Below are 23,777 nucleotides of genomic sequence, written 5' to 3'. Positions count from 1 at the left end.
GCCTTGAAAAGCAGAAATGAGAGGACTGGTGGACGATTCTCCCCTTGGTCTGTCTTCTCTTAGATTTGACACACTATTTTGACAAGTTGGTGGGTTTGTATCAATTAGAACCTACACAAAATTTTTTTCTGTGATATAGGCTATATTGTTCTGCTTTTAAAATTTCACATTGATACTAAATTATTCTTCATCAGAACACAGAAATTGTTCTGCACATTAGGAAAAAAACTGACCAAAAAAAAAAAAGAGAGAAGACACATGATAAAAATGTGTAACTTTATTTTTAATTTTCCAAAGGAAGAAAAAGTCAGTCAGTCATCTATTGTGATGAGAGGGGCACAGTTTAGATAGAATTATCACTTTGCAGACAAGACTGGCCTCAGACTGGCAGACCTGCTTCCTGCTTCCACAGCTTCCTGGGTGCTGTGTACATCACCACACCTGGTGAATCAATCAGCTTTTAAATAAGAGGTAGGAGAGCTCAAAGTGAGAGGGAAGTAATTGATTCTAGATTCAAAGCCTCCATGTAAGGAGTATACATGATGACCTTTCAAATTTTCCAAGGACAGAAAGACCCAGAGCATAAAAACATTGTCAGCCTTGTTCCTTCCAACCCAATGAAAAAGTTGCTACAGGGATTTTGCCTAATTTGTTGCCGTAGTTCTCTAGTCATGTGCTCTTCTTGAGAAGACCCAATTAATATATTTAACATCTGAATTGATCATCAATACCTAGATAACATTGGTTAAATCCTCTATAGAGGAAGTCCTCTATGATTAAAACACTACAGAAATTACAGCATATCATTTATAAAATGACAAATTATTAAACATTCAGTAAAAGTGGGATGGGCTGTGGGCTTAGTCATACAGCACCTATCTAGCACGATTGATGCCCCAAGTCTGATGCTGAGCACTGCTGGGTATGGTGTCACACATCTGTAATCCCAACACTTGGGAGACAGAGCCTCAGAAGACCAAGTTCATCCTCAGATGCATAAGGAGTTGAAAGCCAGCCTAGACTACATGAGACCTTAACATTTTTTTTCTTTTTCTTTTTCTTTTTTTTTTTTTTAGGTTGATTTACTTATTGTATATGAGTGCTTTATCTGCAGAGGAGGGCAACAGATCACATTATAGACCTTAACATTTTTTTTAAAGCCAACCAACAAAGGAGAAAATTAAGAGACCCTACAAGTAAATTTTCAAATAGGTAGCATCATGTTTTATAACTTTTCAGTTCTCTAACCACTGGGCATAAATTGGATCAAACTTGAGTTAGCAAAGTAGACTAATATATCAATTGTTACATAGGGATTTTTTTCCCCTATGCTAACACTAAATGTCTTTAAAGGGTTGGATATGAGATTTTTCTTGTTCAAAGATAACCGATTGTTCTTAGACTGTAGGAAACATACCGGTCACTTGTAATGAATCTACTACCATGTCTACTTGGAAAGTGTTTCAAGACTCTGCTGCTTTTGCGGACCACAGGTCTCATGTTCCTGATGTGGCATTGCCTCTGCACAGGGCTGAGAATGCTGCTGTAACAACCAGCAATGGGAGAATGCCAGGCAAGTCTCCACCAGCAGCTGGTCAGCTCAGCCAACGGGCATGAGAATGGTTTGTTAGAAGAGTTGGTGCCTCTGGTTTATATTGCTCCATCAAATGCTGTGAAAAAAAAATGGTGTAAACGCCAGTGGGAATAATCACTGGGGACATTGTGCAATAACAATGCTGAGATGCACATGCCAGAGTGTTAGGCTAAAACATCATCAGGCATTTTACAAGCAATATGTTATTCTGAAACTTCTTGACTCTGTATACCTTTAAACTCTACAAACTCTTTAAACTTGGTTCATGATAAACATCGGGTCAGTTTCATGAATGTATCTACGATGCTTCACTCCTAGACACTCCGAAGGTTGATATCCTTTCTTTAGGAAAGACTAAATGTCACATGTGTATGGCCCTCAAGGCAGAAAGGCCTGAGTCATTCGTTCATAGGTAATACTCTGGCCCCGTGTGCGTTGATGTAGGTGAGGAGGATTCTGGCTCTCTGCTCTATCACGTCGATAAGCTTCTCGATGCCTTGTCGGCCTCCTTGACTTTCCCAGTAAACCCGATCAAGGAACAGAGACTGAAGGAGTTTCTGCCGTAAGTGCTGGCTCTTCAAAACAGAAACTGCAGATTCAGGAAACCTGAAACGGTAACACCATATTTCATTCTTAGAAATTGCTCAGAAATATTATTCCTTCCCCCAGTTGCTCTACCTTCATTAATCTGACTACTCACACTATCATATAGGACTTTGAGAACCAACATGTTTTTATCACTGACAAGTAGACATTTCTCCTAAAAAAACAAAATACAGAGAAAAATGTGTTTCAAATGAGCCAAATAGTCCAAACCACTCAAATCTTGACACCCTAGTTTCTTACTTAAAGGTTGTTAAAGACTGGCAAAGAGAGGCAAGGACTTAAGATCACATTAAGTCTGAAGATCTAACCCCTTCATCTTAAACTCCATGTTTCCCACAGAAAGCCTTTTATCTACTCTGTCAGTAACAAGGTAGAGTCTGATGAAAGAAAACGGTGAGAAGTGAAACATGTGGTGTCAGTGAAATGTTGTCCCTGAGCAGAATTAGAGTTGAAAGCAGAATTAAAATGATTCCACACTTGTAATAAAACAAAAGCAAATTTGTTTTGGAAAAAAATCAGTTAGAGGAAGAATTTCCTTCTGATTCATATTATATTCTTGAAGTTGAGTGATTGCCAGTGGTTTTTTGTTTGTTTGTTTGTTCGTGTGTTTGTTTTAGGTTTTGGTTGTGCTTTTAGTTTTTTTTAAATTATCTTTTATCTGTGAACTTTAATATAATTATCTTTTATCTTTGAATTTATAATATAATTACATAATATCCCCCTTCTCTTTCCTCCTTCACATATATCTCTCTTTGAGCTCTTTCAACGTCATGACCTCCTTTTTCATTAATTGTTTGTTATTGCATGAATATATGTGTGTCCGTACATATATATTCTTCCATCAGATCTGCTCGGTCCACATACTGCCCCTTGTGTGTATGTAGTTGGGGCTGACCATTTGGTATTAGATAATCAGTTGGTGTGCTCTTCCCTGGAAGGACTATCTGTCTGGCTCTCAGCATCCCTTGGTTGCTGTAATTCTTGGTGTAGAGTTGAAGCCTCATGGGGTGTGTAGCTCAGTCCTAATGGATTCATCTACAAAACGACTCCCACAGCAATGGCTTAGGGAGCCTTACAGAGGAGGGAGTGGGAAAAGTGTAAGGCCCAGAAGATCAAGGAGTTTGCACCCAAAAAGTCTCACCAACATTACCTGAGGACAATAGACATGTCAAAATGGATGGGAGGAAGGCCAGTTTTTTTTTTTCCCTAAGTGGAGTATTAAATGATGTTCTCTAGTTTCTTTCTTGAGGGTCTCCCAAATGTCCATGTATTAAAGCCTTAGTCATTAGAATTCTATGATTGGTAGATAGTGGTCCTTTTAGGAAGCAAGGCATAGTGAAAGATGGGGTCATTAGGCCATGCCCTGAAATGGACACTAGGGCTTCACCCCTTCTTTTTCTTTTCTTTCAATTTCTGGTCATGGGGTGAAAAGTACCTCCCCATCCTTATAAGAGATGTGTTCATAAAAGAAACAAAACAATTACTCTACTATTGGTTTTTACATTGCCTTGGTTAATGGGAAGAAAATGGTTAATAGGAATGTCACCACAGTGTACAGTGCCACTAAAGGATCACAAAAGCAGAGCCAGGGGTCTTTGGTCTGGAACCTCTAAATCTCTGAGCCACAGTAAGGCTTCGAATCTCCAGGCCTCAGTTACATTAACAGAAAGCTGGCAGTTATTTTCAAATAATTCAGCAAAACTAAGTATTTAGAGCAAGGGCATTCAGTGGCATCTGGCTGCACACTCTGAGGTCACGCAAGAAGGAGCTGGCTGAATCACCTTGACAGAGTTCACTAAACTTGCTTCTTGTCCCGCAGAAAGACTAGACCCAGAGTCTGGCATATACAGTGTTGAAAGATCTTTAATTTTTTTTCTGGTTTAAATCATATTTTATTTTCTGCTGCACTCCCAACTTGGTCTCCTTTAGCGCTCAGAAATTCTGCAAAAGCACCATGTAATCACCAGGGTTCAAGAGTAACTTTTAAATAAATTCAGCTGTACCTGAAAGACTACAATGACAAGAGCATACACTTATTTAAAGGCACACTTAGGGACAACACACAGGATTCGTGGTCACTAGGGACCCAGGGTCAGAAATTCTGACGATTTTAGAAGACCAAAGGTCACACAGCTGAACATGCTTAGTAAATCTAAGAAGTGTAGCATTAAAGATGGCTTATTGTGTGCTCCGAGTTCCCTAGAGACATGCACCGTGCAGTCTGTGGGACATGGCTTGACATTTTGTTGTATAAAGTATTACTATCCATAACTGTAATTACTATAAGCCCCTCAACCAATTTAGCTGAAGCAGAAGGCATGAGATGAGAATATTAAGACCTCCTGGCTCTTCGGTGATGAGGAGAAAACAAACCATTACTCTACTGTTGGTTTTTACATCGCGTCAGTTAATGGAAATATTCAGTGTGTGACTCTGAGTTTAACAAAGACTTCAGTTTTGCTTCTTAATGTATGAATCATACATTCAAAGAAGATTTAACCTTAAACCCATTATGCCTCATAATGCAGTTAAGGCTTAATCTTCTTTGAAAGAATAAATAAACGTATTCATATTTATTTGAATGTTTAAGATAAATAGATGTGTGCCTTGGGCACTCTCAATTTTGCAAAGAAATTTGAGTCCCTGTGATATCAATTCAGTATGTGATGGCTTAAGAATGTCAATTTTCATATGCAAAAATTCTCCTCGGCTTAGGCATTTTTTAAAAAAAGAGAATCTGGAATCTGCCAGTATTCTGCATTCAATTCACAGACACATGAAGCTCATCACAAGGGAAGGATGTGGCAAAAAAACAAAAAACAAAAAACAAACAAACAAACAAAAAAACCAGGACTCTCAAAACCCACAGGAAGAGTGTGCCTCTTAATGTTGGGAATTTGTAAAACCCATGTTATCTAAGTACAGAGTTAAGGGGAAACACATGAAATATGCTGCAGAGCATCATCCGTGAACACTTTTGTGTTCTTCTAGGTTTGCTTTGGCTTGAGCTCTGGGTATGGAACACACTGAGCTACACACCAGGAAGAGCAATAGCACTGGAACACGAACACAAGTTACTACATGAAAAATCAGCGGGTGCAAGCTTGGAAGAACCGAGTTCCTGCACTTACTTCAGACTTATTGGGTTGTTTTCTTGATGCCTCTCAGTTCTTGATACCTAGAGCTATCACTAGCTTATGAACTCTTAAGCTTCAATCAAACCTAATTTCTTAGGGAGTCTTATTTCTGACTGAAATGGGTAGTGAACAAGGGTGGCTTCACTTGCTATAAAATTTAACTCATGAAGTGGAACTGACCAGATTCTGTGGCCAGCTCTAGATTATTTTTTCTTTCAGCATAATATTTCTATTGGCTATTTGGGAATTTAACATCATATACCTTCCCTTGTGACTGTCCCAAACAACCAGCACCCCCAACAAAAGAAGAAGAAAACTGCAATTTGTGTTGCTCATATACTCAATGAGGCATGGTCAAACTCCCAGTGGCCAGCCCCCGTAAAGAAAACTGAGCCGTTCCCCAACCCCCACCCCAACTCCTACCCTCCCCCCACACCCACTCCCACCCCTATCCCCACCCGAAGCCATCAATAGGAATCTTCTCTTCCACAAATGCATGGGATCACGAGATGGGCCATGTTCTTACTTCTACAAAACAGCACTGTCTTCTTTACCTTCACACTGTCCCCTCTTTACAATGGATCCTTGCTAAGTCCTACCAAATGTCTCCCAAATTATTTGTGTCGCCTCTGAGTTTTTGGCCAATCTGGAGTATAATGATTCTTCTTTGTTTAGCCTCCTGCAGTGTGTTCCAGCACCCTCCTTTGTAGTGCTCAAGACTCACCTCCATAGTCGTCTAAAACTACCAAAAAGATTTCTGAGTATTCCAAAGCCCTGTTACCCAGCATAAAGGGCCAGCCGTCCTCTGATGCCCTACTCCTCAGCAAGCTCTTTTCCTACTCAAGTGTATTCATAGCAGCCACTTGGGTTTATCATGAATCTGACATCCTGCCATGCTTATTAGTTCTATTGACACGCCAAATAGCTTATTACAGATTTGGACATCTCTGTTGTTCCTCCCGTGTCCAGTCCTGTGCCCTTATGACAGAGCCTCTGCCACCTGATTATCCTACCCCTGACAGCCCTGCATCTGTCCAGCCACCCACATGGGTTTTCATAACGAAGGCTGAGCAAGGCAGTGAAGGTAGAAAGCAGCAGCTCTGTAGGTGCTGTGGATTGCTGGTAGGTGCACTGGCTGCTTTTGGGCGGGGGGGGGGGGGGGGGGGGAGGGGGGGTATTTTTCTTCTTTGGGTCTCTATTCCCATACTCACAATGTCTTTGGAAATTAAATCTGTCTAACGTAAGGTGTGAGTCTTCTCAGAACTTTATTTACTGGTTAACAAACATGTGGTCTTCCAAGATGTCACTTCATTAAAAATTTACTCTTGGTTCTAGGTGTAACAGCTCCTTCCTGTAATCCTAGCCCTCTGAAAGCTGATGCAGGAGGATAGCTGCAAGTTTAAAGTCAACTTGGATGACAGTGAGTTCCAGGAAAGCCTGAGCTACACAGAGAATTCCAGAACAGTCATAGGCTAAAGAATGAGATGGGGGCCCAGCGTGATGGCGCATGCCTGTAATCCCAGCACTTGGTAGGCAGAGGCAGATGGGTCTCTGTGAGTTCGAGGCCAGCCTGGTCTCCAAAGGGAATCCAGGATAGCTAGGGATACACAGAGAAATCCTGTCTCAAAAAACCAAAGGGGGGGGGGCGGGGACTTCCACAACAAACAAAACACTTACTCTCTGATGCCTTCTAACAATTTGAAGTTTAAGTTGTCTTCGCTTCTATCAAAGAAGCCCTTATTGTTTATGAAGACCAAATGCCTTGGGTCATTCTTTCGCTGGATAATGTGTGCTAAAGTCACAGAATTTTGGTCATCACAATTTGGCCTCTGTCCATTCTGTATACAGGCGTCTTCCTTGCGAGGTCTGAATCCACAGCAACTTGCATCTAAGCGATTATAAATCTGAAAATGGAAATGAAAACAAAATCCAAGACGCTGAGTAAAACCTTGGGAAAGTAAGAACATTTCCAAAGAAAGGGAGTGCTCTGAGCAGCTGACCTGCCAGAATCCAAGCAGACCAGGCTGGTTTAATTAAAAGCAACTGTTAGAATAAGTCCATAGTTCAAAGTCCTCTGACTCAGACGTATTCCTAAGCATTTCCAGCTTCTGCTAACAACAGATCATCCAACTCAGGCATCCCCACCCCAACTCAGATAGCCACAGTTCCCACGGAATTGTATGGGAACACGTGGCCAGAAGAATCCCTAACTCGGCAGGAAAGAAAAGACAGCAACGTACTTCTGTAGACTCGGGGGACTAGCTCTGGTTTTCTTCCTGAGGTTGGGCTGCACAGATTCATATTACTTCGTTGGCTCTAAAGTCTATTGTACTGGACTCCAGTTTTGAAGTCACTAGCCTGAAATAAGATAGGAGAAATGTGCAGAAGGCGTGAAATCCAATAATGAAGCACCAGCTGGACTCTGAACATGTGACAAATTATAGAGACTTCGGGGGCTTGTTACAGCACAGAGAACCAGAAACAAAGCTAGAAAGGTTGATTAGAACATTGCTTAACATCACTTCTTTTGACCAAGAAAAAACTAACATTTAGTAACCAGAGTGAAGCAAGCCTGGGCTCAGGAGTTTAGTCAATTTAAAAATCAGCCCTGTGCTCTTATACATATTAGCCGTGTAACCTTGTGTAGATTCCTTCACGTCATTGACTCTGTTTAATTACCCATGTGCTGTAATTTATTTATCTTGTACGGTTAGTAGAAAGACTAATGAAACACTGTACACCTGCCCTGACAGGCAGGGATGTCCCACCTTTTGACACTGAGGCACGACACTGCTATTTATAAACATATTGGGCCACACTCACAGCAAGCCTAAGCTGCACGTGGCCCTGCAGATACATGTTAGACACACTTAAAAGAGCATACAGTCTTTTCCTTCCATCTTAATGATTCCTGCAAAGGCCCACATGTCAGAGATTTAGTTCCCAGGCTTACACTGTTGAAGTAGTAGAAACATGAGAAGATAAGCTTAGTAGGAGGGTCTTAACTGACCAGGTTAGGACACAGAAATAGATGGACCCTGGTCGTTCCACTTCTTGTCTTTGGTTCTCAGCTTCCTCTGCCCTGTACCACTGCCTTCCCACCCGTGCAAAAGCAATGAGGTCACCCAACTAGGGACTGAACTCTGCCTAACTGTGAGCCAAGGTTGGCGTGGCTGGAGGCCATTTTTCATTATCACCATCATATGTTCATGTTCAAACATATTAACATTCATAGGGGAAATGAAATGTTGTTAGTTTTGACTATGCTAGAATTTAACTCTTAAGGGCAAGCTTACTGATTGTTTCTTTTTTGTTTGTTTTATTTTGATTTTTGTTGTTGTTGTTGTTGTTGCTGCTGCTGGTGCTGCTTGAGACAGGGTTTCTCTGTGTAGAGCTTACTCTAGAACTTACTCTGTAGACCAGGCTGACCTTGAACTCAGAGATCCACTTGCCTCTGCCTCTCTTGAAGATTCCAATACCTCCCAGCAGTGCCATAAGCTGAGGACCTAAGCCTTTAACAGAGGGTAATGTACGGGGAGGATTGTGATCTGAACTATAACAAAAGCCATGAATGTTCAATGTGTTTGTGTTTCATCATAAGCTCTCATGAATTGAGGCCCTGTCAGCAGCTCTGTAAGAATTATAGTCTATGGTTTTTTTTGTTTTTTTTAAACTCCATGAGAGCATGAGCAATTAGAGATGGGAAAGAATGACGCAGGACGTCTTTTTATTGCCTCCCCTACTTGTGTGTGTGTTCAAAGTGTCTTGTGTAATCTAATTTTAAGTCATAAGACATTCCGGTGATTTCACCGATTCTGCAAGTCTGGCCCACATCGCCACTGATGATAGATATGTAGGACCAGTTCCTTTTCTAGGGAATGTTGCCACTGATGCTATTCAGATCCAAACATATACTTGGTAAGTACATTACCATGTGCTGAGTGTACAGTCAGCAGTGTACAGTCAGACTACAAGGCCCCTAATCATTTGTTTTACTCAGTATTCATCGTTCTCTGACTGAAGTACGCCCTTATATTTCTGCCCTTGCATAGCAATGGCTTATGTAGCTATTAAATCATGTTCACCAACTCTTCTCAGAACGTTGTTATAGTTTTCCTTTGAGTCCTCATTCAATATACCAAGGATGTTGCTATAATCCTTATCTTGTAAAGTCCCTTAAAGTCAGCACTGTTAAGATCCAAGCCATGCACAGGCAGTTGAGGTGCCTATTTAACATATCAAAACAGACCTGGGCTTCCAGGGTCTCCCAGCATCCCCAAGTCCCTACCTGATACAGGGTGTATGGTTGACATACTGGCTGTCTACCCTGAACTCTCCAGCCTAGGGGCTGGGTTGTCCTTCCCCCAAAGGCTCTTTCCTATATAGTCTAGACATTGCGGTTACTTGCTCTCTCCATCTCTCTTTTGCTCCTTTTGAACTTCTGGCCTCCTGGCTCGTGTACTTGTCTCTCTCTTCTTCTCCTCTTCTCCCCACATGGTTCAGGGTCATGACCACTCTGGACTCTCCCAGATGTGTCTGACTCTGGCTATGCTCTCCCACATATCTATAATAAACTTTCTCCTCCACCATATGTAGGAGCAGTCACATTCTTTTCCTTTTATTTATCTTTTTCATTCACTCACCAATTTTTAAAGCCTAATAAAGCACATCCCACACAGCTAGGAAGCCCAGATGTAATTTTAATGTGCTTGTTTAGTGCATAAATTAAAATAAACACTTAAGCGTTGCATGGTAAAGTACCGGCAGTGCCCATCTGTGTCTCTGGTCTTAAGTAGGTAGCCTACAAAGAAGCCTATAGAGAGGTAAATGTTCAGGTAAGCCATAATGATGCTAATCACCAGTACTGTTTGTTTGGATTCTTAATATTTTATTAATTTACTTATTTAATGTGCATGCATGTGGGGTGTGTGTGTGTGTGTGAGAGAGAGAGAGAGAGAGAGAGAGAGAGAGAGAGAGAGAGAGAGAGAGAGAGAGAGAGAGAGAGCCTCCACACATGGAGGTCAGAGGACAATGTTCAGATATGGGCTTTATCCTTCTACCATGTGGGTACCAGAGACAGGACTCAGGTCATCAAGCATGGCAGAAGGCACCTTTACTGGCCCAGCCATGTCTCTGGCCCTGACTGAATGTACTCTTTTTTATTCTTTAAAACAAGAAAAGTCATTTTTGCAAAAACTGATCTACTGCTGCAGAGGACTGCCAGCCATCATTTTCCATGAAAGCACTCTTTCCTTTTATTTATTTATTTTTTTAAAAACATCTTTTCAATGTTTACCTAACTAAAATTACACTCAGAAAAATCCAGGTGTTCCAGCCAGTTCTTTTTTTAAAGAGTTGGGATAGATATTTTTAGATATATTTCCTTCAAAAGCTTTTCCTCCTTAATTCCACCTTCCTTTGGTAGCACTGTTTTGTCTTTAGGAAAATATGCATCTTCTAAGTGACTTGCATATTTTCTCTAATGGCACCTAAGCAAGAGAGCCTCTGCCTTGCTGCATGGCTCTGTAGAGCCATTGGGCTTCTACAGAAAACCAGCTCCTCTCCTCACAAAAGGACACACTGTATCCAGCTATGCCCTCAGAACTAGGTCCATCAAAGGCTTGTGTGAGTTTACTCATATCTTCATTGTCTTCAAAGTAATACAGTTAAACAACTAATTACAGACAGTGTCCCAACAAAGCAACAGAAAATAAACAGGAACACAGAGCTATGAAGAGAGGTAGATGACGCCTCTGGGCTCCCTTCTTCTCACAGAGGACAGAATTCAGGAGTGCAAGCCGTCTTCATGGCACTGTGCTCTCATCCAGCATGACTGTATCCTTCACGTGTTGTTTCCCAGCAAAGGCAAAACCAAGCACTTGTTTACATTGCCATATAACATTAAATGCATTCTGCATTCAATTAGTATTGATTATAAGAGTTTCAGCAGACATACAAAGAACTGCAGGCCTGAACTGCAAAGAAAAATGCATGAAGGAAAAATCTTAAGACTTGGGATTATGATGGGCAGATCTGGGCCCAAGGGTCCTGCTCAAACTATGACACCAGCCAAGGATAATACATGAAGTAAACTTTGAACCCCTACCCAGATCTACCCAATGGACAGGACATTCTCCACAGCTGAGTGGAGAGTGGGGTCTAACTTTCACACGAACTCTGGTGCCCCATATTTGACCACGTCCCCTGGATGGGGAGACCTGTTGGCACTCAGAGGAAGGATAGCAGGCTACCAAGAAGAGACTTGATACCCTATGAGCATATACAGGGGGAAGAGTTCCCCCTCAGTCACAGTCATAGGGGAAGGGAGTAAGGGGAAAATGGGAGGGAGGGAGGGAGGAATGGGAGGATACAAGGGATGGGATAACAATTAGGATGTAATATGAATAAATTAATAAATTTTTTAAAAAGACGAGATTAGAGAGCCAGGCAGCGTTAGCTGGAGAAGAAATGTCTCATTGCGTTTAGTAGGCAAAAGTGGTCTACTAAAATGCTATGGCTATTTCTACAAGTGCTCACAGTCACTGTTCGCATTGGTGTCATGCACTGGGAGGAAATGGCTTGGGTCCTTGGGAGACTGTGGACAGCACAGTCAGAGAGTGCTGCTGGAACCGATGGCAGGCAGGCAGAGCCAGTGGAAGTCAGAGTGGCGCGCCCATGTGGGAAGTCTAAAAACAGACTTATCTGAAAAGTTCCCCATTTTCTCACACCAAACTGGAAGCACAGAAGGTCAGTGTTCAGGGACTAGGGGAAATTGTTAGAAGAATGAGCACTGAAGCAGAGCATGCTGGGAAGCTGAAGGGAGAGTATAGTGAGGATGTTCTTACCAACACAGACAGGAAACTCCCGTCAGCCACATGTTATGACACAAGCCAGCTAAATTAGATAAGCCTGCATATTGGCATCCACCTATTTTTCTTTCTTCAACCGTAACTGGTCTGCATGAGCAAGCATATGTGTGCAGGTATGTGTGTATATATTTAATAAGTCAGCATCTCAAGTCAGCATTATACTTGTTAATTTGCTTGTGCACATATGCATGCGGGTACATGAGCAGCTGGGTACACATGAGCACATGAGCAGGTGCATGTGGAAGCTAAAGACTGACCCCTCCATCACTCTTGCTGTTAGTGTTTGGCAAAGTCTCCTGCTCATTGACTGTTCTAGGCTGCCTGGCTGCTGACCCTTCTGTCTCTGGCCTACACCCCCTGCTGGGGCTAAGGATACACACCCACTGCCATGCCTGGATTTAAATGGGTGATAGGATTGCAAATCCAGGCCCTCATGATAGAGTGCACTGCAAACACTGTACCAACTAAGCTATCTCCCCAGCTACCTCCCCTATCTTAGGACCTTATCATCTCTGAGCAAACTATTTGGTTTTGTTTTTAGCTCTTTGAGCCAGAGCATCTTGATGTCAGCCTGGCTGTCCTTGCTGAACAGAAGAGAGATCCACCCACTCCTTCCTCCCACATGCTAGGGTTAAAGGTGTGTGCCACCATGCCTTGCTCAAACTTTTTGTTTTTAACATTTAACAACTGCCATCTTTTGGAAGAAAACACCAGATTTCAGAGGGGGTAAAAAAGCTTAAATATTCAAGAAAGTATGCAGATAAACAGCAGTTCCACACAATAATTTACCCATAAGGCTAGCATGCTGTAGGCACTTGGTGAATCAACTCTACCGAATGCTAAGACTCATTTGGGATTTGACTATGCACAGACCTGTGCCAAAGCAGTGCCTTATATTGAGAAAAAGCAAGAACAGCAAGGTTGCGTGTCAAGACAGGAGCTTATAAAAGTACTGTTGGAGCAAACCACCAAGCTGCCTCTGTGCCTGTCATTTGCTTTAGGTTAGTCTTTCTTTGGGTTTAATTGCACTAACAGTGGGTGTTGAGTTCTGCATCTGGTAGAAAATCTGCCCATAATGCCTTGCACGGCATAAGCATAACAGGCAGGTGAAATGGAAATAGCAAAAAAAAAAAAAGTCTTTCTCTTCTCTGGCTGGCAGTTTTTTGGCAGATTGCCTCTGACTGTCAATTATATGACTGAGCATCTCACTTGCTTGCGAAAGACCTAGGCAGAAAATCTGGCTTACTTTCAACAATTATCTGAAGTATTTCAAAAGGCAAAGAGACACAGAATCAAATTTACTAGCACCACTCCAGGCATGGGAAGACACAAAACATTTGGACTTATTTAGTTGTCAGAGAAACTCACATGGGAAAATGTGCTCCTGTGTGTATTTGCAATGCTACAAATGTAATCAGATTTGGTTTCTTACAATCTAATGAGTGTGTAAGGAAACACCACACCATGGAAAGAGCAATCTTGGACAAACACCACAGTACCCATAGTGCTTGTTAATACAGGTATAGCCTCTTCCTTTTGGGAACTACAGAAAGCAAAAGACTAGAGGGGGCAGAGAGAGGAGAGAGAGAGAGACAGAGACAGAGAGACAGAGACAGAGAGAGACAGAGACAGAAACAGAGATGCAGAGAGAGACAGAGACAAAGAGACAGAGACAGGTAGATACAGAGAGAGAGAGAGAGAGAGAGAGAGAGAGAGAGAGAGAGAGACAGACAGACAGACAGACAGACAGACAGACAGACAGACAAAGAGAGACAGAGACAGAAACAGAGATGCAGAGAGAGACAGAGACAAAGAGACAGAGACAGACAGACAGACAGACAGAATGCGTTCTCCCCTGCCTGCACCTATACCACTTAGAAGAAGCTGTGTCCCATCATGAACAATGGGCTTCACTTGTGTTCCATGCTGCCATGGCAACAAGTATCCGTTAGATTAGCAAGCAGGACTAACAGGGCAGTTGAGGAGTGATGAGAAATGGAGAAATGGTCTTCTGTGTCTAACATCTAAGGAGGAGCACAGGCTCTCAGTTCCTGCCTCCATAAACAGCAGCAACTGCTCCAATCCGCCACCACCCCAGAGCTCCACATTTAAATAGCTATTAGTGTGCACCAGCTCAAGGATGCATAGATCTCTAGTTTCTTCCCTATTACAGATTCACAAGGGAAGACAAAGCTTAGTTTTCTGCTCAATGTTCATTGCTATGACGTAGTTGGCTCATTAAATGCACTCTTATAAGCTTCACTGCACCACAGAAAGGCTCTGGCTAAAAGCACCAGGCAACCAACGGTGTATTTTTAGAGAAAGAAATTCACTTTCTATAATTTGAACAAGCAGAGCTGCATAAAAATAACCTCTGGCAGAGACACACCCACCTTCCTGCAAATGAGTTTTAAAAAGCCCTCAAACTAACAAACAGAAAAAGGCAAGTATTTCTGTATCTTCTGAAGTTCTGATCTGCAGACTGAATTTATATTAAGCAGAGAACTCTAACACAGAACGGGAGGGTGGGGTGGAGGAGAGGGTGCTGGAGAGATGAGTCAGGGATTTGATTACTGCTGCTCACCCAGAGGATTCAGGCTCAATTCCCAGTACCCACACAGTGGCTCACAACCATAGATGGCTCCAGTCTCAGGGGACCCAATGCCATCTTCTGTCCTCCCCGGTATCAGGCAAATCTGTAGGTGGTGCACATACTTGTAAACAACGTACTCAAACACTTAACTAGCCTTTCTTTAAGATTAAAAAGTAAACAAAAGGAGAATGAAAAAAAAAACCCTAATTTTGTGTCTAAGGAATTTGTAATAAGTAAAGAAATTTAAACTGGAGATGAAATATACCTAATCTAAGAAAAATCTCCTTAAAATGCATTCCTCGAATCAAATGAAATGGCAATTTAGCTCCCATGAACTAGGATAATCAAGGAGCTAAAACTCCTGTTCGCTTACAGCTGAGCATGCCACTGAAAATTGCTCTTTTATACAGTGGTGTTTGTTCGTATGTAGTCCTCACATAATTAGAATTCCTGTCAATTTTATTTTTCTCAATCATATGAATTTATTAAAAGAAAATTGACAAGAATAAAGACAAACTATATGACAGTGCTCAGACCATTCTGTTCATGGCTAGAATTGACTTGACAGATCCGATAAAGCCACCTGGACTCATATTCTTAATGGAACTCAATTAAAACAGTAACTACTTCTGACAAATTGTTTGCTAGTCTCTCAAAATACTTTGTTTTTGTTTTCTTTATTAACCTTGCTTTCACAATTATTTTTAGATCCACTGTTCTAAATGTATTTACTTCTAAGATGTATTTACTTCTGTGCTTCTTATAAATTAAAGCCTTATATGCAATTGGCTAACATGTTTCAAAATACCGTAAGGCTTATTACATTATAGATGTTTTAATCACTAAGACAATGAAACGCTCCAAGAGGGAAACTCAGTTACCCAAGAAAAGGAACAAGAACTGGTTTCCACAGCAGCCTGCCATGGTGTCTCCTGCTAGGAAGGCCAATGCTCTTGCTGCCACTAATGTCACAGTCTCTGTGCTAAGCGTGACTGATTTTGTAGGTTTTACCAATGCACTTCCTATCTTAGAAAGACTGTATACTTAACAACCGTTTGCTAATGAGAAACTGTGAAGACTGGCTCCACGGGACTCCACGGGACTCTACGCACCTGATATGAATAACACTAAACGCCACTGATGTGATGCTGAAGCCAGACACCCGTGGTTCTCTGCCTAATGCCTCAACACAACAGTTGAGCTTTGAGATTGAATACGTGAGACTGCTGTATATATTCTTCCCATCACGTCGCTCAAGGTGTTTAAAAGGTGTGTACTTACAGGCAGACATTTAATAAAGTATGACTTCCCCAAGGCCTGCTTGAGAGGATCCAGCTTTAACTCCAGGTTTTCTGAGATATGCAAAGAAGCACCAACTGGGGCTATTACTGGTGGGTTGCTGCCTACCTTGACTCACGCTAAGACAACAAATGCACTAACTAGTATAAATATGGATATAGTGAAAATGGCAAAGGGTGAGAAAAAAACAGGTCTCAGTATTATGAAAATACATTGGCCTTATGGTTCCTTGAAAAGCCTATAAATCCTATTGCCCCAGAGCAAATTCCATTTGATTTGACCTCATCAGTGTAATGGTTTTTGAAGTTTCATGTATCTTTTAGTAAATGATGGCTGTAAACAACATTAACGTGTCTGGGGAGAACAGGAGAAGACAAGCAGAATCTTCACCTCACTTTCACATTGGATCAACCAGCTCTTAGCTAATCCTTAACCCTCTCTCTGAGTCTATTTCCCCAGTAGCCAATAATGAACTATGAAAATCTTTAAATAATTATACAGCAGTATATGTGTAAATATATGCATAACACTATATGCATTATAAGGGTTCCATGGGCCTGCCTGGAAGAATAGGCAGATGGATATTTATAAATCTCAATGACAGTTCAGGGTTTATAATTTGCTTCATAACAGATTCACCCAGCTGTCCAGCCCACAAAGCTCCAGCTTCCCTGAAACATGCTGGTTAAGTTAGTGTCAGAATGGTACAATGGTATTAGGAAGGAAAGGAAACACTAGTTCACATCACGTGTTAAACAGCCTTTGAATCTCAAAGGGCTATGTATAGTGTAACAGGCTTTCCCAAATGCATCATCTCTATAGCAACCCTGCAAATAACTAGACCTATAATTGAAACATTCCAACTGTGAATTATTAATTTTAGTACTGTCTGAAAAGTATGTGGCAACTGTGAAGACAAACAAACAAACAAACAAAACGAATCAATATGTTCTTCTCTTCTGGCCAACAATAAAATTAGAATTGAGCAAGAGATACTTAGTTTGTTATCACACACACACACACAATGGGATTGTCTATATCATGCCTTTGACCAGACATTTCTCTCTTTTAATCAATTAAAAAAAAAAAAGCAAGTATCTAGCTGAACCTAGGTTAGAGAAATCAAAGACAGGAGTTTCTGAGAATGAATGCTAGATATGTGCAAAAACATGCACTGAGTTATGATATGACTCAGTGATCTTATTCCTGAGTGCATATCCAAAGAAGATGAAATCAGTGTTCCCAAGGGACCTCTACCTCCCATGTTCACTGCCATACTCTATATGGCAACCAAACTATGGAATTATATTAGGCATCCATGTAGATGGATGGACAATAAAAACATGAGTAACACTTGGGATATTATTTATAGATGAGAATAAAATCCTGTTATTTTGGGCAACATAGACAGAACTGAAAAACATTATATTACATGAAACAAGTCAAGCACATAAAGAGAAATCCCACATGCCTCGCTCATCTGTGGAAGCTTAAAGTGTTGATGTCATGGAAACTGTATGCAGACTCGTATTTCCCAGACCCTGGCAAGGGTTGGAGAGGGATGATAAGACAAGATGATTAATGGACCCAGGATAACAGTTTGATAGAAGGAATAATTAACTGTTCTGTGGCACAATAATGTAACCCTGGTTGATAACAATTAATCCCCTATTTCAAAAGAGCTATTAGAGAAGATTTTTAAATTTCTAAAATTAGAGATATCAGTTGACTGGTTCTACCAAATTGTATATGCATACTGAAATACTGCAGAGTCAGGTAAATATACACAATAAAATATTTTTAATATTTATAATAAAAAACACATTAACATTCTTAAATATTTCATTTTGGGAGCAGACATTTTTGGGAACCTATGTGCTTCTTAACAAGGGGCATGGACATAGGTTTTGAGATACAAGTTAGTCTTAAAAGAAAACAGGCTAAGGCAGACACGGTGCCACCAATTTGTAATCCCAGCATACAGGAGAATGACCAAGGAGAAAGACCACAAGTTTGAGGGAGACACGGTCTGAAAACTTTTTTCTTTAAGGAAACAAGCTAGTTTCCAGAGAAGTAGATATTGACTGCTGAGGCCAGCTGTTGGCTCATAAGCCAAGTGTGAGTCAATGTAGCTGAAGACCACTCCTCTCTCTCCCTCTCCTTTTCCCCCTCCCTTGTTGCCAGCATAAACAATTAAATAGCTTACATGATGTGAAGTGAGAATATGATCTCTAAACCTTAAGTCTCTATGGGAAGATGAGGTCAAAACCCAACAGGGAAAATCATCATAGCTCAGTGCACACATACTTGTTTTCCCATACTGTTACGTTTTTAAAGAGAACTTCAGCACCAGCAATGTGTTCCGTTTAAGGCCCGTAATAGTAGAAAGCATTTGCCTCTTGAATTAGAGATGCTGCAACTCCTCTGTCTCCTTCCTCCCTTCCCACGGTCTTGGGAAGACCTAAGTCTCAGAGGAAACCAGGTCAATCTCTCCCAAGAAAGATGCTATAGACCTTCCAATGAGATGCAGTTTGAAGGCAGGAAATCTAAAGGAGCCGTCCTGTTAAAAGGGGATGTAGACCAGATAGTTTAGTTTTACAATTAGGCTTAGTTGTTTAGGGGTTAAGATGTTTTTAGGTCTAGATCGATGTTTTAAGTTGATAATGATGAGATATGCTAGATAATTGATTTATATTCAGAATTTTAGATACACCAAGATAGGAAAGGTGTTTTCTTCAAGGTTGCCAAATGCAAATAGCCAAAACACTGTGACTGTAACATTTATATAATTCCTGCTTGTGTCATGGTTCTTCTTGTTGTAGGTAGTTTATTGTATATGTATAATAATATAAATGTATATATGAAAAAAGACAGAGAAAGGCGATGTACTATAGAATGGTAAAGAGGAAGTAGATGCAAGGATCAACCGCAAAGACACCTGGGCTGTAACCCCGCTGAAAAACAGGGCACCAAAATGATGTTTTGTCAGTGTCAAGAGGCCAGCCCTCAAGCCTCAAATGGTAACTGAAGCCAACAAGAAATGATAGAAATCCCTTACAGGAAATGCACTGACAGTCATCTAAATGCCTATAAATCCCAGTTTCATTTATATAACATAAAATGAGAAGAGCTGATATATGGTAACAGCAATAGAACAGGTGATTTATGTGCACACGCACACACGCACACACACACACACACACACACACACACACACACACACACAACTATTTCAAATCAAACATCTAAAAGGCAAAGCAAAGTTTCCTATTGTTGTTAAAATGGTCACAAGCAATGATTGTATGCTGTTAGTACTTGTCACATCAAGTTCTGACTTCAGGCCTGGAGAGATGGCTCAGTGGTTAAGAGCACTGGCTGCTCTTGCAGAGAACCTAGATTCTAGGATTCTATTCTCAGCACCCCTGTGGTGGCTTACCATCATCTGAAACTCCAGTTCTCGGGGAGAGATGACACCCTTTTCCAGCCTACACGGGCATCAGACATGCACGTGGTACACAGACATACAAGCAGGAAAACGCCCATATGCATAACAAATAAAATCAAAAGAAAAATAATCAGGTTTCAATCTATAGACTATTTCCTGGTCTGTGTCCTCTTCTTGTTTGATTGGCTAGTGGATTGGTTGGTTTGGTTTTTTGTTTGTTTGTTTTTTTGGGTTGTTTTTTGTGGGGGGGGGCAGTTGGTTTGCTTGTTTGTTTTTCAAGACAGGGTTTCTCTTTGTAACCCTGGATATTCTGGAACTCTCTTTGTAGATCAGGCTGCCTTTGAAGTCAAAGATCTGCCTGCCTCAGCCTTCCACATGCTAGGATTAAAGGAGTGCACCACCACCAACCAGTGAATGCTTGGTTCTTTATCTGTTCTCAGAAACACATTATCCCCAAAATGCAACCCCCTCTATCCCTCCCTCCTTGTTATTGATGGTACAGAAGTGGGAAGGTGCAGAAAACTGTAGTCACCTGAATTTGCAGGGGGACACCTTTTGAAGATGCACAAATATCCACTTACTACATGTGAATTCATAGATATATGCATGTAGAGGGGTTTTCAGCTCGCTAGAAAGACACATACTGGTTTTATGAGAGGGATCACACCTGGGAGAATACAAGAGTGGGCAAGAGGAAGGTGACAGGAGTCTAATATGCCAAAAGATTGACAAGATTGTCCTGAAAAAGGGAATGTTGTATCCTGGTTTTTTAGGCCAGGTACTTTTGGATTTATAACAGAAACCTCCAACTAAGAGAATCCAAGAATGAAATGTTGATTTGTTTGAGTCTATAAATTGAGGGCCCAGCAGTTACTGAATACATCCACAGGTGTTCACTGCAGTCTGTATAAAAATGAAAGGCCAGATGGGTGCACACTTATAGTTCCAGACCTCAGGAGGCAGAGGCAGGCCGATCTCTGTGAGTTCCAGGCCAGTCTGATCTACGAAGGGAATCCAGGACAACCAAGGCTACACAGAGAAACCTTGTCTCTAAACAAACAAAGAAACAACAAGAATAAATAAAAGATGTAGGCTTAGAGGCTTGGAGTTTACATATTAAAAGATCACATGGCAAAAAAAATTAATTAATTACCTAAAAATTTTAAAAAAGTTCACATGGCATGGGCTTTGCATATGCCACTTCTAAATAAATAAAAACCTGGTATATGACAGCAATTGTTAACAATTTGAGGTGTGCTAATAGCAGTATACTCGTATGTTTTATCTTCTAGAGATACATGCTGAAATATTTACGAGTGAAGTAATATAATGCCCAAGGCATCCTTCAAATTAACACATGGCATAAGAAATGGACAGAATTAAAGAGGAGACAGGACTGTCCTGAGTATGGGACCTAGGGCCTCACACTTGCTAATCATGTCCTTCACCACTCAGCTGTAACCCTGGTTCCATAATAAATTTGAAAGCACTCAGGCAAACACCATTGCCCAAATAGACATCCTTACAGATTTCTGTTAGTCTTCCAAGAGGTAGATTCAGTGATCTTTTGCACAGTAAATGGCAGCTAAGAAAGACTGCCAAGGAGATCAGCTGGGAGCCCTAGATGGCATCAGGAGAGAGTCTGATTAAGGTGCCATGTCAGGAAGGAAAGACAGGCTTATGGAAGTCATTCGGAAGAACTGTCAGATTTTGCTGTTGCTTGACTGAGAGGCACTAAGCAAGGGAAGGCTAACAGATGACTCAGACTGTACTAACCTCCAGATTTAACACGGTTGTGTCAGGAAGAAGAACAGGTAGGTCAAAAGAGGAAGTCATTAATGGTGAGTTGAAAAATTACCCCCAGGCAGTCTGAGAACCTATTGCTATTGCTATTGGTCTTTAACTAGGCATGGATAAAAATAATACCCTAGTCAATTGTGTGATTTATTTATAAACCAAATATCATGAATTAAACTTACTGTAGTGAAATCACTGAGTAAAGCTGGTCAGCTGGGTGTAATGAGGCACACCTGTAATCCCACGCTTAGACCGCTGAGGCAGGGGGATGGAGGGGTTAAGGACAGTATGGGGATATAGCAAGACTGTCTCAAACAGAAAATGAATAGTCAACTTTTCTTAGAACTAATATAAAATAGATCTAAACCTTCCTTAATAACAATATTTTTAACTGTTCATCCATTTCATCTAATGCCAAAAACCTGCTTCTTCTTATTTTAAGCAATCTCATAAGTAATCCTTCTTTTACATGACTTCCAAGTTCTCTATTTGCCTAAATAGTAAAAAGCAAGAAACATGTGGACATCCAATAAACACCAAGGAGTCTGGGCAGTTATTAGAAATATTTCTAGATAATACAATGAAATTGTAGTGTCACAAGATAATTTTAAAAGAAGGAGAGAGCTTCTTGGGAAGAGTTTTAAAGTAAGATAACATCATTATCTTCCTACGCACAACCGTTAAGTGCACTAAAAAGCATTGACAATGCTGAAATAATTTCTCCTGAATTTCTCTGGTGAAATAAGACAGTTTTATGAATCTCAAATAGCCATTGTAAATGCCAGTGTTTAGCATGTCCCTCCCTATGAAGTGTGACATTGGTCAGTTTTTAAGAACAATGTGTCTTCTCTAGAGAATGTCATACATGTGTATAAAGAGCCGAGATCATATCTATCCCCCATCCCCCACTCCAACTTCCCCCATATACCCTCCCACATGTCTCTCTTACAGCATCCTATCTCCCACTCAGTCCAGTGAGTGCAGTAAATATGAGCATGGGTGTTTGATCAGCCACTGGAACATGGGACACCTCCTAGCTGCCACAGCCTCCAAAAATTGATGATTCTCCTTTCCCCAGAATCCATTGCCTGCCAATAGTTCCTGGGCAAGGCATGGGTCCTGGAGAATGCATCACCCATCTATGACCCTTGGTCATTTTTAATGTTTAGAAAGGCATAGTCCCTACATCCTTTATCCAAGGAAGGGACCTGTAGCCAAGGAAACCACTCCTATTATCTTATTATCCCATAAGAAGAATTGGGATGCTATCTCAACAAGCAATAAGAGGCAGAAATATATATAGTTCTGTATTCCCTTTGCTCCTCTCCCTCTTCACTCACTAGGCCCGAGACAACTCATCACGGCAGTTAACCACTCTACGAAGCTAGTCCCGGTCCTGAGGCGTTATTTGAGACCATCATCCTCACTCTTTGCTATCAAACAAATGACAAAAACCGCACCATTGATTTGACCTTAACAGTAAACACATGGCCACAGGTCTTTTAAATCATTAATGGTCCAGTTCTGAAAAACAATAAAACTAAGCCAAGCTGTGTGAAGTCTCAATGTGTCAAACCCTGGACTACTCTATCTTCTGTCACTAGAATACTAACCCGTGACAAGTCTTCCTCTCCAGCTCCTGATAGCTGCAAGTGAGAGCCTTGGTCTCTGAGAAAGAGAGGGGGGGGGATGAATGCTTGAGGGTCCTTTATGATCTGTTAAGGGACCATAAGCAGGATCTTCCTTTGCCTAGCAGAGAATGGTCAAGACGAACAAAATATCGTTTTGTAAAAGATAATAAATTCTCCCTTATATAGAAGATGGTTGGGGGTGGGGACTCGGGAAAAAAAGGCCCACCATGAGGTAAGTGCTTGTGCACACATGAGGGCCTAACTTCCGATCTCCAGCACCCACATTAAAAGCCAGGGTAGCACACACTTGTAATCCTAGTGCTGGCAGGCAGAGGCAGGAAAATCTCAGTGGCTCTCTGGCCAGCCAGTGAACATCTGGTCTCTATATACAAGAGTATACACAGCCACCTATAGATGAGCATGCACATACACACACACACACACACACAGAGAGAGAGAGAGAGAGAGAGAGAGAGAGAGAGAGAGACAGAGAGACAGAGAGACAGAGAGAGAGACAGAGAGAGAGAGAGAGAAAGAGAGAGAGAGAGAAGATGGTTGGGATTTTTACTTTCAACCCACAAAGATCAAAGTAAGGGGAATGCAATTCATCCTGGAGCAAATTCCTTAGGCACCAGATGAAAAGGGAGGGGAAGGTAACTGGAGGAGACAGCTGTGGGGACAAGGAAGTTGCGGCTGATGGTTGAGTATATCACCAGCGGCTCATTACTCAGGCGTCTAAACGAAAACTACATTTGGAGAACAGGAAGTGTCTTCAGGCATCATTTTCCCGTTCTGTGAACGTTTTC

General features: G+C 41.3%; 1 protein-coding gene across 1 annotated transcript in view; it reads right to left on the bottom strand.

Annotated features, from left to right (window-relative positions):
* Window positions 1-259: 259 nt before the first annotated feature.
* Window positions 260-23,777, bottom strand: part of GASK1B (golgi associated kinase 1B) — a 49,869-nt gene continuing 26,351 nt past the window's right edge. Inside the window, exons 3-4 of the mRNA XM_084768654.1 lie at window positions 7,015-7,241; window positions 260-2,200 (exon numbers count right to left, since the gene is read on the bottom strand). Coding sequence (XP_084624780.1) covers window positions 1,993-2,200; window positions 7,015-7,241 — 435 coding nt within the window. The 3' untranslated portion in view covers window positions 260-1,992. The remainder of the gene's footprint in view (window positions 2,201-7,014; window positions 7,242-23,777) is intronic.

Source organism: Acomys minous (genome assembly GCF_964271855.1).
Source record: "Acomys minous genome assembly, chromosome: 19".
NCBI lineage: Eukaryota > Metazoa > Chordata > Mammalia > Rodentia > Muridae > Acomys > Acomys minous.
This window is presented reverse-complemented; position numbering and strand designations above follow the sequence as displayed.